This window comes from Miscanthus floridulus, chromosome 14 (assembly GCF_019320115.1).
Source record: "Miscanthus floridulus cultivar M001 chromosome 14, ASM1932011v1, whole genome shotgun sequence".
NCBI lineage: Eukaryota > Viridiplantae > Streptophyta > Magnoliopsida > Poales > Poaceae > Miscanthus > Miscanthus floridulus.
The window spans coordinates 92,817,116-92,835,962 of record NC_089593.1 but is presented as its reverse complement, the minus strand read 5'-3'; the positions used below and the strand labels follow the sequence as shown (position 1 = coordinate 92,835,962).

The 18,847-nt window shown below is 48.8% G+C and overlaps 3 protein-coding genes across 3 annotated transcripts; all 3 read right to left on the bottom strand.

Moving 5' to 3' along the window:
* Positions 1-13,144: 13,144 nt before the first annotated feature.
* Positions 13,145-14,988, bottom strand: LOC136504015 (aspartyl protease AED1-like). The gene is made up of 2 exons (XM_066498912.1): positions 14,784-14,988; positions 13,145-14,412 (listed from the first exon to the last, which is right to left on the bottom strand). Exons 1-2 carry the CDS (start codon positions 14,986-14,988, stop codon positions 13,145-13,147), a joined length of 1,473 nt encoding a protein of 490 aa, XP_066355009.1.
* A 963-nt stretch (positions 14,989-15,951) lies between these two features.
* On the bottom strand, positions 15,952-16,395 carry LOC136504014 (aspartyl protease AED1-like). The gene has a single exon (XM_066498911.1). It carries the CDS (start codon positions 16,393-16,395, stop codon positions 15,952-15,954), a length of 444 nt encoding a protein of 147 aa, XP_066355008.1.
* A 5-nt stretch (positions 16,396-16,400) lies between these two features.
* LOC136504013 (aspartyl protease AED1-like) lies at positions 16,401-18,028 on the bottom strand. Its single transcript, XM_066498909.1, has 2 exons — positions 17,974-18,028; positions 16,401-17,176 (listed from the first exon to the last, which is right to left on the bottom strand). The coding sequence occupies exons 1-2, from the start codon at positions 18,026-18,028 to the stop codon at positions 16,401-16,403; spliced, it is 831 nt and encodes a 276-aa protein (XP_066355006.1).
* Positions 18,029-18,847: the final 819 nt, after the last annotated feature.

Here is an 18,847-nt window from a genome sequence, read left to right as displayed (position 1 = left end):
TATCTGATGACGTGGCAAATTTTTTATTGGGCAGTGTTTGGAAAACCTTTATTGAGAAGCAACACATGGAAAAATGCAAAGCGCCACTGAATGCAATCCCTTTGAAAGTAAGTCCCCTGAATCGCATCATCTTTATTAATTAAACATATAGCTTTCACCGGATCACCAGATTGGATGACAAATCTTTTTCTCATAAAGTGGTGTCTGAGGCAGGAACAGGGGAACAACTATTGTGGTTACTATGTTTGCAAGTTTATCAAGGTGGTCTCCCAAAGAACTCCTACAGAGAGACTCAAAGTACGTTAAAAATACACTATATATTCATTTAATTATTATTATTGATTGTGTTACTATGTTTTTATATATATATATGTACATATATTAATTTATTTTCCTTTAATTCAAACCTGTAGACTCGATGGTTGGAGGAAAAGGTCATACGGCAAGACCAAATCAAAGCAATTCAAGAGTCTATAGCCGGATTTTTTAATGAGCAGGTCATCGATTCCAAGGGCGAGTTCTACTTCGACCCAACACTGCCATTGAAGCCAAGCTAGAGGATGAGAGGAAACTTGTTATGTCACAACAACTATAATGCAATCTTTTGTAATATATGCACATGAAATAATATAATGTAAAATACACATATGCATGCATGCATGTAAATATATATATGATGCATGCATGCATATATATATATATATATATATATTTCTATGCTTGAATTGTGTGATTTAATACGTTCATTGTGCTTGAACCGAAACATACTATATGCGCGTATAAATGTATAATTAGCAGCGTACAATACGATTTCGAAAACCTATTTTGAAAAGAAAACAAAAAAATGAAAAGAAAAGAAAAAAGAAAAAAACCTTTAGTCCCGGTTCGTATTACCAACCGGGACTAAAGGTGCCGGCCCTCGTGGCATGTCAGGAGGCACCTTTAGTCCCGGTTGGTGTTACCCACCGGGACTAAAGGTCCTCCTTTAGTCCCGGTTCCTGACCCGGGACTAAAGGACCCCCCCTTTAGTCCCGGATGCTTGCTCCCGGGTGGGGAACCGGGACTAGAGGGGGTTCCCCACCGGGAGTAAAGCTCGGTTCTCTACCAGTGGGATGTGGAACGTACTATGAAGCGCCTCCTATTCTACCCCATGAATCATAGGGGGTACCACCCTCTAGAAAATCTGTGACTAGTCTACCCTAAGCCGGCATAGCATGAAGTACCTCAGTTGGTACTGGTAATGGCATAGCATGAATCGGTACTAGCATGGCATCAACCGGTGTTGGCATAGCATCTATACCTCCTTGGTCATCATCAGAATCGTCTGAATCACTGCTAACTACGTCACCGATCCTGTCATCCTCCTCCTGCTCCTCCACTTCCTGTTTGAACTCATTCACATCGAAGTCATTGCTTATACAACCTACTGTAGTTGAATGAAACTGCTCCTGCGTCAACTGACCGTCCAAATCCATGTTATCCTGAGTTGCTTCCCCATCAACCCCTAATTCTTGTTCATTGCCTCCAAAACCATCAATGGATGGACCGTCCTGAACACCCTACATCCTGTACCCATTCTCCACCACCACCTCAGCCATGGGCACATTGGAACCTTGGAGCACCCTAGTGTAGCAGGACCAGTGAGCAGGGTCGTGTAAGGGCATGAGGACATAGTGTGCCCTAGTCTTCCCAGTATCAAACCTCCCCTTCAGTGTGAAATCACCGCCAAACTTTGCATTCAAACGGACACAAAAGTTGTTGAAGCTAGGAGGTTCATCAAACCATTCCAATTCTTCTTCCATATCCTCAAACATACCATCTTCTCTCCTAACACTTCCTCCGTATAAAACTCTAACACAACAATCCATCTGCAAAAGCATTTCAAGAAACTCCATCAAGTCGTCAAAATCATCGTACGTAATGTCCTTAGTAATATTAATACCTATTCTAACTATAACTATACTAACTAATCTAATATTAACATCTATACAAGGCTAACTACAACAACTAATTAGACTAAATCCAATGTATAACTAGACTCACTAACTATACTAACTAAACAACCTAACTTTACTATCTATACTAACTTAGTATATTACCTATACCAACTAAACTAACTAACTTTACTAACTATACTTTACTAATTATACTAACTTTATTTATTTTAATAACTTACTATACTAACAATGTCGATTCAATCAACAAATACACTAGGGGAGTACCTCATGGCAGTGGTGCTCGTCCTTGGCGGCGGTGGCGTGCTAGACCGGACCAGGAGGCGCGGGCACTGGCCTCGGCGGGCACGGCGGCCAGCCGCCGTGCGTGGCCAGAGGAGGTGGCGCGCCGGCGTGCAGGCGCGGGGGCGCAGCGGGCGTCTAGTGGCCGTGGCAAGCCGACGTTCGTCGGGCGGCGGCCAGCGTGGTCGACGGGGGGCAGGCCCTGTTGGCGACCGACGCGGTCGGCCGCGGGTAGGTGGGCTTGCTGGCGCGGCAGCGGGCTCCGCGGTCAGGCGCAGGCGGGCGTGGGCAGGCGGCCTTGCTGCTCGGGCAGGCGGGACTATCCGCGGGGCTTTTATTCGGCTCTGTCGTGCCACAGATCAGGGCGCGGCAGGCCCTGTCACATCAGCCGGTCAGCCTTTGCAATCATCGCCATGTTAGCCAGCCACCGCGCCACTGTGCATGGCGCGGCACAGGCATTTCGCCATGCGATGGCAATAGGCGCGGCCAAAAGTGTTAGTTTTGAAAAAAAACATCAACTGTGTTAGATTTAAAATTAGTTTACAAAAAGTGTTAAAATTAAAAAAATCGCATGTGGCTGGTGCTAGGAGAGCCGGGAAGTGGTGCTCACTGGCGTGAAGAGGCTCCTTCATGGGCACTCCAGTGGGCCTGTCGGTTGCATGCTGCTTGGAAGGATGCTTCTCTACTAGCCACTCCATCACCTGCCCCTCTCTTGGTTTTCTTACGAGTGGCTTGCAACGGCCTATCGACGGCTCTCCAGCGAGTTGTTTTCCGATTCGACGTCCTACTTGTGACTGGATCTACATTATCCCCATGTTGATCTTCCCTTTAACGGCCGGTGGTGCGGTGTTCGCCGGCAAGGGCACTTGGGGCGAGGCTAGCGAGCGTTAGTTCTACAAGCATGTCATAAGAGGCGCTATGCTTGCTGTAAGGAAAATGGACCCCATAGACCATTTAGTTTGGATTTTGGTGTTTGATGATCAACTTGATCATTTGGACTAAGATTATTTGCTAGTGTCTTAGGATATAGATCAAAGGGTGCAAAGTGGACTTGGACTTAGGCAACGTAGTGATCCGATTGATCAATATCTCAGGCAAGACATTAGAAGACATTTAGAAGACCTTCTTATGAAGACCTTGCTGAATACATCCAATTCTTTAATGAAATTTGAACTAAACAAAGAAATCAAATAAGTGAGCTTAAAAACAATTATATAAATTTGAAATCTAAAACAAACAATTGTAACAACACTACTGATACGCAACCATTTGGACTTACACTATTTGATAGTGTCTTTGGATATAGTTCAAAGGGTGCAAAAGTGCACTTGGACTTAGGCAACATGGTGATCCGGTTGTCAACACCACAAGCAAGACATTAGAAGACATATAGAAGACCTACAAGACAAGCAAAAGTCCAAGACACAAGATGGAACAAAGTTGTTCGTTGGATGCGAAGATCACAAAGAAACAAGTCAAGATGTGGCGTGAACCATGCATCGGACTGGACCCATATGGCATCAAACCATAGGCAATCCAAACCCTAGCCACGGTGTTTAGTAGGAGCGTCGGACCGAGCGAGAAACAGGGCATCGGACTAAATGCCACCACTGTTCACGCGAGCAGCCGCGTCGGACCGAGGGCATAAGAGCAGCATTGGACCAAATAGGATGCGTTAGAAGGCATGCACAAAGGTTCCACAAAGGAGCCCCAACGATCAACAACAATGGCAAGTTTCAAGGGATAGCTGTGGACTACGTGTCAGACTAGTCTGATGAACCCTCATTGGACGGCCTAGTGAGTGCACAGAAAACTTGTGTAAGTTCCAACGGCTACATTTGGATTTGAGGGCTATATATAACCCCTTGGCCACCCATTCGAAGGGGTGTAGAGCTCAAGGAAGACTTATGTGAGTTGAAGCTCCTCTCTAGTTGCTCCAGCCACCAAAGTGCTTAGTGATTGATGTACTCGATGATTAGCATTGGTTTTTTGCAAAGTACTTATGCTAGTTAGACCATCGCTTTAGCGCTTGCTCTTGGTTTAGGCATAGTGTTTAGTGAGGTTTGCATACCCTTTACCACTCGGTGCTTGCATGCACCGTTGTTGTACACCAAAGGGGCTTTGTAGACTTGTGAGACCACACCAACCGCGTTTCACTACTAGATTTTGATCCTTTAGCCACACGTTGCATTGCAAGGACACAAATTTGTTTGCAATACATAGGTGTTATTGCCACAATTTTCATTTTTGGTGGCAATAGTAGACAATATATCCATAATTATATTTGTGTTGTGATTTCCATGAAAGTCATTGCAATTGGTAGGTGTTATCGCCACCATTTATAAAAAGGTGCAAGTGCTTGACAATATTGCCACGATATGGTTTGCGTTGTGACTAATTTTATTTGCATTGCAATATGTAGATGTTATTGCCACACTTCTACTAATGGTTGCGAATACTTGACAATTTTGCAACACATTTGATCAGTTGCATGAATTCGTCACTTGCGTTGCAATAGAGTTTTATCTATCGCATCAAAGTTCTAGATCGTTGCATCTTCTAAGGTTGTATTGCCACAGTTGTTAGTCATTGTTAATTTGTAGCCTACCCACCACTATGTACCGGAGGGAACGAGGCCCTCTTTGATTTGGCCGGAAGCTCGATAGTGAAGACGGTGGGCAGTCAATCTAGGAGAGGCCATCTTGGAGACCCACTTGCGCATGGAGAACGGTAGGCTGGAGCTATCCATGGAGTTACCCGACCAGGAGCTTACCCCTTGCGTGGGGCTCCAATGAGGACTAGGGGAAGCTTGCGTGCTTTTTGATACCTCGATACAACTACCGACATCATTGAATGGGAGTTTGCATCTCTATCACCCTTTAGCTTCCGCACTTAATTTATGTACCTTGGTTGTGTGCTTACTTTCCTAGCTTAGTGAATTAGGGTAGTTGATAGGATTGGAACCTAGGGTTCATAACTCTATTTTGGTAGACATAGTAACACAACTAGCAAAACCTTAGTTGCACACCTAGATAGCTTATCTATTGCATAGGTTTTGACTAGGTTGTTTTAGACGCCATAGTTCAGAAATATTTTTTAAGTTAATTCAACCCCATTAGGGGTCAAGGTCCCCTAGCCTACTAAGACTTGCGTCATGTGCAAGTTGTTCAGCCCTTGGTGGCGCTATTAGGACACGACAATCATGCTAGCCATGGCGACCCAGGCATTGGCATGTTCTTTCTATAGTAGCTCCATGAGCTCAACTCATGAGCTACGCGTGGTGGTGGACGATGAGCATTTTCATCTACTAGCTTAGCAGATGCAGCGGTGTTCACCCACATGCATTGGTCTCTAACCATGCGTCGTGGTGCTTGCAGGATTGGATGATGAGTAGTGGTGCGACCCTTTTATCCAGGTGTTAGGTGGAGTGTGTTGGTTGAATGCCTCGGCTAGGGTTAGCCGAAGCCCATGTTGGCTACACTTTAGGTGTGATTCCCTTAATTGGAAGTGTTATCAAGGCACCAACCCTCATTATGTGGGGTTCTTCTGAGGTACTATTAGAGTGTGGAACGGATCCTCTAGCCCAACTTGCTATACACACGAGCTAGCGTCCCCTATGCCTAGGTCCACCGGAGCCCACAACATTCCAAGGCCTTAAGTCTAACTCAACCCAAAAGACTAGTATGTATGATAGGTGAGGACGTACTATCCCTGCATTATATGTTGTGCTCCCCCAACATCAATTACGATGTGGGAATAAACCTAACAGAAACTTGACCTCGGATTCTTTGGTAGGTGACAGTAGTCCTTATCATCGTATCCTTCCAGAAACTTGAAAGTGTCGATCCACATCCCACGTACCCGTTCCTCATACCTTCCATACCAGGAAACCTTATGATAGTGCTCGCAGATAGGTAGATATTTGGTTTAACCTCATGTGCTATCAATGCACATAAGGCTCCTCGCAAGCATTTATATTATGCTGCTTTATTTGATTTTGTTGAATTTGGAAAGCCTCAGACATGTCCCTTTGAACTACTTCAGCAGGATCCTCGACGCTTCGTCCTCTACCATTCTCCATCATCTATATCACAAAGCATAGCTGATAGAATATGATCATCATTGCAAGAATCTTCCTCTTCCTCCCACCATTGCTTAGTTAATTCATCATTCCCCGAGAAGGCCATATCCAACAAAATTACAAAGTTGTCAATGTCACAACCATATTTGTGTTGGATACTGCATAATCATTCTCAATGTCAAACAACATAAATGCTTCCAAAAAAATAATCCCACAAATATAAACAATTCAACTAGCATATAGTTTGATAAACATAAATATTTCTAAAACATAAGTAACTCTAAAAGCATAAAACACTTTGGCTGACATAAATATAGAGCCACAAACATAAATTGGCCATACTATAATCAAAGGAAAGCACTGCCTCCACCCATGCTAGCACTACCTCCACCAAAAGCACCGCTAGCTGCATCAAAGCTACCGTTAATGTCTGCCATCTTTTGAGATGCAATATCTGTCCTCAATTCCTCATTGGTAGTACATAGGCCTTTTGTTCTGGCTCCATGGTGGAGACGTCGTAGAACATGATCTTCTGTTCATGCTTCCACATCAGCTTGCATTCCTCAAGCTTAATCTTGCGCTCTTCCTTGCACTCCAGGAGTTTCTCTTTTTGAAAGATATAATCTTGTACAAGTTCCTTGCATGTTCCAGTTTCTCCTCCACGTACTCTTCATCTTCTCCTTGCTTGCTTCTAGGGATGGGCATTTTTAACCAAAAACCGAACAAAACTGGTTTATTTGGTTTCTGTTTCTGGGAAGATCAGTGTTTGGTGCCCGAGGTGGTTTCCACGTCGGGCAAAACCGAGCAACCATACTCCCTTTCATCCCTCATGTGCGTAGCCCATCAATAAATCAAGCATGCATGCGTGGCCTCTAGTGTCCCTTCGCTCCTATCAGTCCACCTTAGCCCAATGATGCAGCTATACTCAAGCCCATATCCCACTCAGCTCTCACATCTCTCTGTCCTCAATGGGACACTCCTATCCCTAGCTGCTGTGGTGGTGGCGGTGGCGGTCGTGGCATAAGGCAAGCAGCGATGAGCCGACAAGCAGGAAGCACAAAGACGATGTGTTGTGAGGAGACGATTGATCAGAGGGCCGAGAGCTACAGCATGCAAGGCAGTCATGTGCGGTGGTGTCGCGAAGTGAGCATCCCAAGGAAGCAACGTCATAAGCAGCAAGTGCAGCATGAATGGTCGGTGAGCACGGTTAGTTGTATGGATATTTGTACCTCCCTTATCATCCTATTTGTATAACTAGCTAGTGGTTAGCTCACCTATAATCTACATTTTTCTCTTACAAAGTTTCTTATGCATAAGCTGACTGTAACTTACAGGTTGCTTCAGTTCCCTTCTCTGTTCTTCCCTGTCTCATACACCTCAATATAAAAGCAGTGCACAGCAAAGAGCAGTCACATTTAACGAAGCCTAGGCTAAATATTTGTCATTAGCATAATGTAGGCCAGAGAAGAGTATCACTACCGGAAACAGTGACTTTGCCGTGTGCCACAGGCACTCAGCAAAGACCAAAAACACTCGGCAAAGGCTTTGCCGAGTGTAACACGCGACAAACAGCACACGACGTCTACAGTGTTGGCAAACCGATATTTGCCAAGTGTTTTTATCGCGCACTCGGCAAATGGTTTGCCGAGTGTCAAATTTGACACTTGGCAAAAAAGTGGTTTGCCGAGTGTTTTTTCAAAATACACTCGGCAAAGGATTATTGTTCGCTGAGTGTTTTTGGGAATTACACTCAGCAAACCTATTTTCCAAAGAAAAAATAATAATTTTTTTCTCAGCATACGATTATTGTTTGCCGAGTGTTTTTGGGAATTACACTCGGCAAACCTATTTTCCAAAGAAAAAAATTAATTTTTTTCTCAGCATATTTCAGTTTAATAGTTGCCATACAAAACACTCTTAGTACACCATATCTGCATGCACATCATGCTCCTGACAACATAATTATCATAATAACCACATGGACATAGAAATGAAGATGACAAATTTAAGAGACTAATGACAGGTATAAGTTCAGAAGAATCAACATCCAGAAAAAATTCAAAAACTATGCTACCAAAATAGTGAAGGTAAAACCATCAGCACCCAGTAGACATGTCTTCTACTCCATTCTTCATGAATCTAGCTTCTTCGCTACTACAAGAAGGAAGAAATGTGAACATAGTTTGTTGTCTCACCCTGAGGTATAGAAGTAACCACATGTTTACACACTGATAACTAACTATATCATTCAAATTCACTGTGAACTTTGACTTTGCAGCAGCAAACCAGTGCACGGCCAACTCCAATAGTTATTCTTTTATTTACCTTTCCTAAAAAAATAGGACAATAACTTGATTTTTCTATATAGCCATGAACTGGACACCCACCTCTTAGGCAGAAAAGAGACCATTGCAAACAGAGGATAAAAGTTCATGTATGCAGAAAAAAAGGTGCTAGGAAAACATCTATTTGGACATTTTAGAAAAAGGTTTTCTTGAGCTACCATTTCAGAGATGGATTGTTGGCTTACAGAACTATGTGTGAGAAATTTAAAGAAGCACAAGTTGTGTGAGAAGAACCTTTTCTATTAGAAGAACATTTTTGATCCCCTAGCTTCTCCTTCCTCACCTGGAGCAAAAGAACAAGAGCAAAAGAACTCGAGAAATAGCTCAGATTTACCCATTATCAGCATGACAACTGCAACTTAATTTCACCTGGAGCTTAATTTAATTCTCTCTCTCTAATGGGAATTGAACTGGCCACAAAATTGGTTGCTTGTACTGGTACAAACCATCCTAGTTAAGCAGCAAACAGAACAAAATATCCCAAGTATCGGCTCATAAGGTGCTAAAGTGCAGAAGTTCTCTAATGGAAACTTGATTCATCACAGCCACTCAAGAGTAGTACAAAACAAAAAAAAAGTCACAAGGCATAGTTAGGGAAGGGGAGAGCAGCGCGGCACAAGACTGGGGTTCCATATCATCTCAGCTCCGAAAATACCACATATCAAAATGATTGATCAGGTTGATATATGCAAGATATTCAAGATACTGTTTTCATAGCATCTCACCTGACATCCAATGCACCAAATACCAGGTGATCTGTTCACATACCAGATTTAGGAAATACTAAATTCCTTTAGATTATGTGCAAGGTTAAACTGTAGCTTTGAAGTTATATGTATAACATCATCTAACCCTAAAAGAAACCAGGGTAACAAAACAAACAAGGAAATTGTATTTTAACTTTGCAGTAAAATCTTCTTATTACATTGCTCCCTCAAATTCAAAGATAATGACATTATTTGAGTGGCCCATCCATATATATTTCATACATTACAGTATATTTTTCTTACATTAGTAGTCAGATTTAGATGTTTTACCGATGAGTTTGCACAACAAACTTTATTTAGTTGAGAACCAAAAAAATAGATTAGGGAGTTAATGTGCATGGAATCCATAATGCCAAAACGGGAAGCAGCAGATTAAACAGAATTTCCTGTTTGCGCATAACATCTTCTGCAAAATGTAAGCTGATGTGTGCTTAGTTGTTTGCCTGGGCACTCCCATAGTCTGCTTAATTAACAGAGTTAATGTAAAAAAATTAACAGAGTTAATGTAAAAGCAAATCAATAATGGATCGGAATGTAACGTAGACAGCTCAATCCAAATCCAGGTCAGTGATTTCTTAACTTGAGGCATCGACATCCAAAAGAACTAAAGGAGTATTTTTTTTTAGGAAAAAGTCCATTTTTGGCCCTCTAACAATGGCTGTAGTTTGTTTCTAGCCCTCTAACTCGAAAACTAAACACGCACAGTCTCTTAACTCTCAAAACCAGTTAAAATTGGCCCTAGCGCCCATTCGACCCCAGTTTCGGCCCAGTCAACCCACCACGATCGCGGTTTCATCCCATTCTCCATGTCTGACGAGCCGGGTCCACATCGCGAGCTTCCATTGTCTCGGTGCTTTCAGCCACAGCCGAGGCTAAGGTTGAAATCAACACCATCGGTGACTGCCTCGATGAGCTCCTGTTCAGCACCTCGCCGTTGTCCTCCCACCACCCCTAGTCCCAAGCCATGGCGGAACATGCGCTGAGCGTGAGATCGAGCGCACTGTCGTGCCGGCTGAGCCCCTCCTCACGGCGTTCAGACGCGTGTCTCGAGGAGGCCGCGCCACCCGCGAACCTAGGCGACGCTCGACACCATGGAGCCCTGCTTCGGCCACTGGACGCTGTGGAGGTCCGGTCGCGGCCTAGACGCCCGCCCTCTCCGCACAGCTGCTCAATGCCATGGAGCTCCGGTAGCGGCCGCTGGATGCCTACCTCCCCATGCGTGGCCGCTCGACGCCGTGGAGGTCCGGTCGCAACCTCGACGCCAGCCCTCCACGCACGGCTGCTCGACGCCATGGAACTCCAGCTGCAGACGCTGGACGCCATGGAGGTACGGTCGTGGCTTCGATGCCCGCCCTCCCCGCGTTGCCGCTCGACGCCATGGAGCTCCGGCTGCAGCCGCTAGACGCCTGCCTCCCCGTGCGCGGCCGCTCGATGCCGTGGAGGTCCAGTCGCAGCCATGATGCCCACCATCCCCGCAAGGCTGCTCGACGCCATGGAGCTCCGGCTGCGGCCGCTAGATTCCGTGGAGGTCCGATCATGGCCTCGACTCCCGCCCTTCCCGCGTAGCTGCTGTACGCCATGGAGCTCCGACTGCGTCCACTGGATGCCTGCCTCCCTATGTGCGGTCGCTCAATGCCGTGGAGGTCCGGCCGCAGCCGCTCCACACCAGGCTCGCGCGTCTCCCAGCGCCGACCCGCCTCGATGCCATGGAGGTTTAGCCGTGGTCCTCCTCCCCGTGCCGGCTCGCCCTCCCCATGCTGGCCCGCCTTGACGCCCAGCTCGCTCGTCTCCCTCCTCTACGCATGGTGAGCGAGCTCGTATAGTCGTATATCTCATCTCTGTCTCCCTCCCCTGGCACACAGATGCTTGGGGTGCAGTGCAGCTATCTCTACGGGAGGCACAGAGGATCCGATATGGGAAGGGAGGATGATTCATCAGACATGGAGGCTGGGCCAAAACCGCGGTCGTGGCGGGTTGACTGGGCTAAAACCGCGGTCGAATGGGCGCGAGGGCCAATTTTAACTGGTTTTGAGAGTTAAGAGACTGCACGTGTCTGGTTTTTGAGTTAGAGAGCTAGGAACAAACTGTAGCCATAGTTGGAGGGCCAAAAATAGACTTTTTCCTGTTTTTTACATGCCCGGTTCTCGCACACCATATAGGTATTTTTATCTTTGCAGCAATCCATCAAGACGCGCACATCCAAAGCAGCAGAATAAGAGACATGGGAATTGTGAGGGAGAGCTCACCATGGATGTCCTGGGAATGGGGCAGCGGTTCCCTAGTCACCATCACCACACTCCGCAATCAGACAGGAGAGATCGAGCGAGAGAGGGGCATCACACCTTCGCTGGAGCACGGAACGGCGCCCGGGTGGAGCGGCGACGTGGAGCGGTTGTGCTGGCCGACGCTGAGCCCACTGGGTCTCCATGAGAGGCGTGCGCGGCGACCTCGGGGAGAGCGGCAGCATAGTGGCGCCCCCTGCAACATCATCGAGGGCAGCATCGCAACCCCCACTGCCCCACAGCCGCCACCCTTGCCTCCCGCCGCCACGCCACGAAGCCCGCCGCCGCCAGCACCACCACCACGCAACCACCGGCCGCCGCCACCACCAAGCCCGCCGCCAGCAGCACCACCGCTGCTCACCTTCTACGTCCGCCTCCTAGGCCACCTGCTGCACGCGCTTGCCCAAGCCGCGGTGAGGGAGGGGGCGGCGGATCCGGGGGAGGGGCGCCGCCGGTGAGGGAGGGGAGGGGAGGGGGCAGCGGATCCGGGGGATGGGCGCCGCCAGTGAGGGAGGGGAGGGGCAGGGCGGCGGATCTGGGGGAGGGGCGTCGCCGGTGAGGGAGGGGAGGGGCGGGGCGGCGGATCCGGGGGAGGGGCGCCGCCGGTGAGGGAGGGGAGGGAGGGGCCGGGGAAGAGAGGGAGGGGAGGGTCCGGCCGTCGGCGGGAGGAGGGGAGTGGGCCGGCCGCTAGCGGGAGGAGGGAAGTGGGCCGACCGCCGGCGGGAGGTGGGTAGGCGCCGGCCGCACGCGGGAGAGGATGGGAGGGAGCGAGCTGGTCGGGATGGGAGGGGTTGTGTGCGTCGTGAGGGAGGGGAGGGGCGGGTGGGTGATTTTAGGGGCGGGTGGGTTTTTTTCTTCATTTTTTTGCTTTGCCGAGTGTTTTTTTGTGACACTCGGTAAACCCCCTATTTGCCGAGTGTTTTTTGTTTGACACTCGGCAAACCCCCCTATTTGTCGAGTGTTTTTTTTTTGCCGAGTGTTTTTAGTATAGCACTCGGCAAAGAATTTGTTTGCCCAGTGCCATAAAAACACTCGGCAAATTTGAAGTTTCCGGTAGTGCATGCAATTCAGTCTGAGAGACTTAAATATCAAGGCAAGAGAAAGTCATAGTGTCATACACTAGCAGTCGTCGTATACAGATGATATCCAATCATGAAGTGTAGGACATACGTAGATGAGTCATTGTCACAAGGTAGCAGTGATGTATATTAGGCAACCCTTGTAGCTGTTATGATACACCGGTCCAAGCCTTTATATATATACACACGTATATCTCAGATTAATGATTATTATTCTTCCTAATGCAACTTACAAAAGTAAACGTTATTGCACCAAAGTGGAAATGAAAGAAAGTAACTAAGTTGAAAGCAAATTCATAGGTGTATAAAGATAACAACATATCATGAACACCGTGGCATAACATGCTGTTATATTAGCAGCTCCATGGGATGAAGCCAACCTTTCCTCCGGCCACGTCGTAGACCACCTCCGTGGACGCCAGCGTATACGTCCCAATCACGGCGGACAAGACATCACCGGCGTCCAAGGAGGAGAAGGCTAAGCAGGTCATGGTGAACGGAGCGGCGGCGGGGTCGTCAAAGTGCAGCATCTGCTCGAAGTCGATTAGCAGCCTCTCGCCGTTGCTGAACTTGAACCGGAGGACCGGTATGGTGAGGTCACGCACCCCGGTTAAGTTGAAGCACGTGTCGAAGCCGTCGAACCCCTGCAACGAGCAGTTGTTCTGTGACATCTGCTTCCGGAAGGAGTCACGCAGCAGCATGTACGCGTCCGGCGTCAGCATGGTGAATGTAGTCCCCACGTCCAGGATGGTGCTATTGTTTCCGAAGGTCCCCGCCGGGATCGGGATGTCCTCGACACCGAGGCTCATCCCGACGAGGTCGATGAAGTACATGCTCGCCAGCTCCGGGTTGCCGTTGCTCACCAGCGGGGCGTGTGCTGTGACATGCTTATCTCTGACGGTGGCATCAACGCCGAGGGAGAGGTAGCCCTGGGAGTTCGGGGATTTCGGCAGGCAGTAGGAGAAGGCAGCGGCGGGGGCCTGCCCCGACGATGACAGCTGCGACGGTAGTGAGTTGCGGTCGCGGCTGAGGTCGAGGGTCCCGGCCACCGGCAGGTCATCAGGTTCATCCACGTCCAGGCAGACGAATCTGAAGTCTTGGATGACTGTGGATGGCGCCAGCGTGAGCACGTCCTCCGCAAAAGAGCCCTCGATGATCGAGTATATACCGTCGAGCGGGCAGAAGGAGTCGCCGGAGCAGTTGGTAGGACAGTCCGGCGTGCCGCAGAGGACATGGGCTAACGTCGAGGACCGCGACGGGTCGAACGCCGGATGACAGTCGTCAGAATCTGAGGCGCACGGCTTGCACCGGACCAGGGACGCGCCGATGCTGCTGGTGTCGAGGAACACTGGGAACTGCTGCTCCGGCGTGCCGTAGCTGACGAGCACGCTGTAGTGCAGCGCGCCCGGTAGCCTCGTCGGGTCCGACGAGCCTTTGGTGGCGATTATGGTCACTGCCGGTGACGGGGTCGACGCAGCCACCTGAGAGGATTGTGAGGAGAAACGGTGCCGGATGCGGGAGGCGTCACGACGCAAGACATCTGCCGCCGTCAGGGACAGCAGCCCGTGCAACGGCGAGCATGTGCTGTGATGCACTACGGGTAGCTTGTTGTTTCCTAGGCCTGTAAAAGTTCAAAATATATATAACAATATATAAGAGTATATCTAAGAGTATTTTTTAAACCCACTCATCTCCAAATCATTATTTGGAGAGCGACTTTTATATCTTTTGAACCTCAAATAATTTTTTTATATGTTGTGCACCCTCTATAGAGCTAATTCTTCTCTTCGTCTTTGGCTAGGAAAATTAGAATTTTGGCGTTCTCCGTCTGAGATCATTTGAAAATTTTTGAATTTTAAATATAAAAATTTAAACATAATTTTTCCTTGGATAAATGATTTCAATTAAAAAACTTATCAACTACAAATTTGTATAACTCTTTGAGGTATACAACTTTGGTTTTTGTCATGTTATTGAATATATACGCTCTACCTGTTGCAATGGACGACGAGAAGGTGGTTGCAGTAGGCACCGTGGAGGCCTGCTGTGAGTTGCCAGATGACTTGCTAGGTCTCTTGGGAAAACTCTGCCTGGACCCTAGCTTGTAGCTTGCATGGGAGGAGGCGCCATGTGGAGCAGGAAGCAGAAGCACAAGCAGGCAGAAGAAGGAAAGAGAAGCAACGGAGGAGGGAGTCATTGTGCTAGTAGTGCAATACTGCTACGTACATGAATGATGAGTCGTAGCGAGTGCACGTATATATACGGAGGAGGACGAACGCGGCGTGGGTGTTCCGAATGATCGTCTTGAGTATCCTCGCAACACCTCACAAATACGCGGCACGACCGACGCGACGAAATTTGTAACCTCGGAAGCATGCAAGGATGATTATTGGAAAAATCACGACTCGCTGGCATCCTGCTGCTTCCCCAATGCAATGCAAAGGGTTGTTACAGAAAATCACGACTTGCTGCTTGCTGGCATGCTGCTTCCCCCAATGCATTGCAATTGTAAAGCAGGGATGGAGCTAGAGAAAGCGGCCAATGCAACAAACAAAATATCAGACGGCCGGCCGTGCAGGATGTTGGCCGTTGAGTTCTATGTGCATGCGTTAGGCAATTTGGTGTTCTCAAGTTCCGACGGGGCAATTAATCTGGAATAACAAGACGCCAAATAACATGTTCGAGGAGCCCAGATCAGCCCTGGCTAGAATCAGACAGGCCCAGCCAAGCAATATAACGAAAGCAGTCCACAGAAAAGAGCAGTCACATTTAACGAAGCCTAGGCTAAATATTTGTCATTAGCAAAATGTAGCCAATAGAAGAGCATGCAATTCAGTCTCAGAGACTGAAATCTCAAGGCAAGAGCAAGTCAGTGTCATACACTAGCAGTCGTCGCATCAGATGATATCCAAGCATGAAGTGTAGGACATATGTACACTAGTCATTGTCACAAGGAAACATCAATCTTTATTAATTTGGATGCAGTAATAGATTGAGTAAACATTATTGTACCAAAGTGGAAATGAGAAAATAAATACGTTGAAAGCAAATTCAGAGGTGTGTAAATATAACAACATATGATCGATAACGTGGCATAATATGTTGTTATATTAGCAGCTGCATGGGCTGAAGCCAACCTTTCCTCCGGCCACGTCGTAGATCACTTTCGTGGACCCCAGTGTATATATACGTCCCAATCACGGCGGAGAAGACATCGCCGGCGTCCAAGGCGTGCGGAGAAGGCGAGGCAGGCCATGGTGAATGGAACGGCCGCGGGGTCATCGTAGTATAGCATCTGGTGCACGTCGATCGCCAGGCTCTCCCCATTGCTGAACTTGAACTCAACGAGCGGTAAGGTGAGCTCGTGCAGTCCGGTGAAGTTGAAGCACGTGTCAAAGCCGTCGAACCCCGGCGACGAGAGGTTATTGTACTGCGACATCTTCTTCTGGAAGGAGTCATGCAGTGGCGTGTACGCGTCCGGGGCCAGCATGGTGAAGGTGGTCTCCACGGCCAGGTTGGTGCTAGCGTTGCGGCCGAAGGTCCCCGCCCGGATCGGGAGGTCCTCGTCATCGAGGCTAATCCCGACGAGGTCGATAAAGTACATGCTCGTTAGCTCGGGGTCGTTGTTCCACACCAGCGGGGCTTGCACGGCGAGCTTGTCTTCTCTGACGATGGCGTTGCCGCCAAGGTAGAGGAAGCCCTCAGAGGCGGCAGGCAGTAGGAGAAGGAGGCGCCGGGGACTAGCCACGACGACGACAGCCGCGACGGCAGCGAGTTGCGGTCACGGCTGAGGTCAAGGGTCCCGGCCTCCGGCATGTCATAAGAAGGTTCATCCACGTCCAAGCAGACGAATCTGAAATCGTGGACGGCCATGGACGGCGCCAGCGTGAGCACGTCCTGCGTGAATGTTCCCTCGATTCTCGAATATGGGTCGTCGAACAGACAGGCGGAGCCGCCGGAGCAGTTGGCCGGACAGTCCGGCGAGCCGCAGGGGACATGGGCGAACGTGGAGGACGGCGACGTGTCGAACGCCGGGTCACAGCTGTCGGAACCTGAGGCGCACGGCTTGCACCGGAGCAGGGACGCGCCGATGCTGGTGTCGAGCAACACTGGGAACTGCTGCTCTGGCGTGCCGTAGCTGACGAGCACGATGTAGTCCAGCGCGCCCGGTAGCGTCGCCGGGTCCGACGAGCCGTCGGCGGGGATTATGGTCCCTGCTGGCGATGGGGCTGGCGCAGCCACCAGAGACGATTGTGAGGAGAAACGGCGCCGGATAAGGGAGGCATCACGACGCAAGACATCTGCCGCCGTTAGAGACGGCAGCCCGTGTAACGGCGAGCATGGGCTCTGCCGGTGCACTACGGGTAGCTTGTTGTTGCCTAAGCCTGTAAAAGTTCAAAATATTTATATAATCACTTTGCTATATCTCATGTGTCTGATTTTTTTTATTAAGACACCATCCAATTTTGTCATTGTTTGGCTATACAAAAAAATCGTAAATTATCTTTTGTGAGCTGTCCTTTTAGTTGTAGTAATTGCTTGTGTAACGTTGTTGTCAGATACTTCTGAAAATTCAGACATCTAAAATATAGCAGCTCCCATATACCCATAATATATAAATTTCTTCTAAATTTATTTCAATTGCACTTTCTCTTAATGTCTGTGTGTCCGTCTACTTTACTGGAGCATAAAATTTCTAGCCAGTTTTTCTAACGAGTACGTTGTTAGAATAATCTATCGTTTTTTTTTGTGTGAACACACAGCAAGGGGAAGGCGGCGCCGAAAAGGCTCCCTGCTGTGATACTGTAGCGCTGCAGGTGCAGGCGCCGAACGGCTCACCTGCAGCACTGTAGCCACATGCAGAGGCCGACGCAGAGTTAGCCCTGCTGTGTTATCTAGTTACTGTTACAGCATATGCGTTGTACTAGGACTAAATGGATAGAGTTGTATAAATAGACATACACGGCAACCCAGTAAAGAGAGTTCAGATTTACCATCTCCCATACAGGGCTTCGGCCAACCTTGATGTCCTGTACTGTGTGTGTATGCTCTGTTCTTCCTCTTCTTCAACCTCTGCCAATTGTGTATGGGGACAGACAACGCTTGTTTGTGCTCGGCAATACTAGCGGGTACTCGGCAATACTAGCGGGTACTTGGCAAGACTGGTGAGTGGTTCACTCACCTGAGCCGGTGATCATGTGGGCTAACAAGTGGTATCGGAGCCGTACAAGCGTCATCGCCAGACTAACCGCTGGCGATGACGGGCGGTTCGGAGATGGGCGATAGCAGTAGCACTGTTGTGGTTGCCCAGCCACGACCGGAGGTCGTTGTTCGCACGGTGCGGGAGGTCAGCGGCACCAGTTGGCCGACGCTGACTCGCACCAACTATGGAGAGTGGTCGGTGACCATGAAGGTCAAGCTCAGAGCCCGACGGCTCTGGAATACTGTTGACATGAGCACCAACAATGAGGAAGATGACATGTCAGCGTTGGAGGCTATCCTTGCTGCTGTACCGACGGAGTATAGAGAGCCATTGGGGGCGAAGAGCTCGGCTAAGGAGGCGTGGGAGGCTATTGCGGCGATGCGCGTCGGTTCCGACCGCGCAAAGAAGGCGATGGCCCAGCTTCTAAAGCAGGAGTACGCCAACCTCAAGTTCAAGGATGGTGAAACGATGGAGGACTTCTCCCTCCGCCTGCAGACGCTCATCAGCAAGCTGAATAGCCATGGCGTCACCATCGACGAAGAGGAGGCGGTCTCCAAGTACCTTCACTCCGTGCCGGCAAAGTACATCCAGATCGCTCTCTCCATAGAGACGACGCTGGACTTGTCTACCCTCACCATTGAGGATGTGATAGGCCGTCTACGGGCAGTGGACGAGCGCCTGGAGCAGGCGACAGCCACGAAGGACAGCGGCAAACTGCTGCTGATAAAAGAGGAGTGGGCTGCTCAGAGGAACTCTGGGAAAGTAGCCTCCTCCAGCCGCAGTGGCGATGGCAAGCGCCGCGGCAAGGCTTCTTCGGAGAAGAAGAAGCAGGTCGACCCCAACGCCTGCCGGT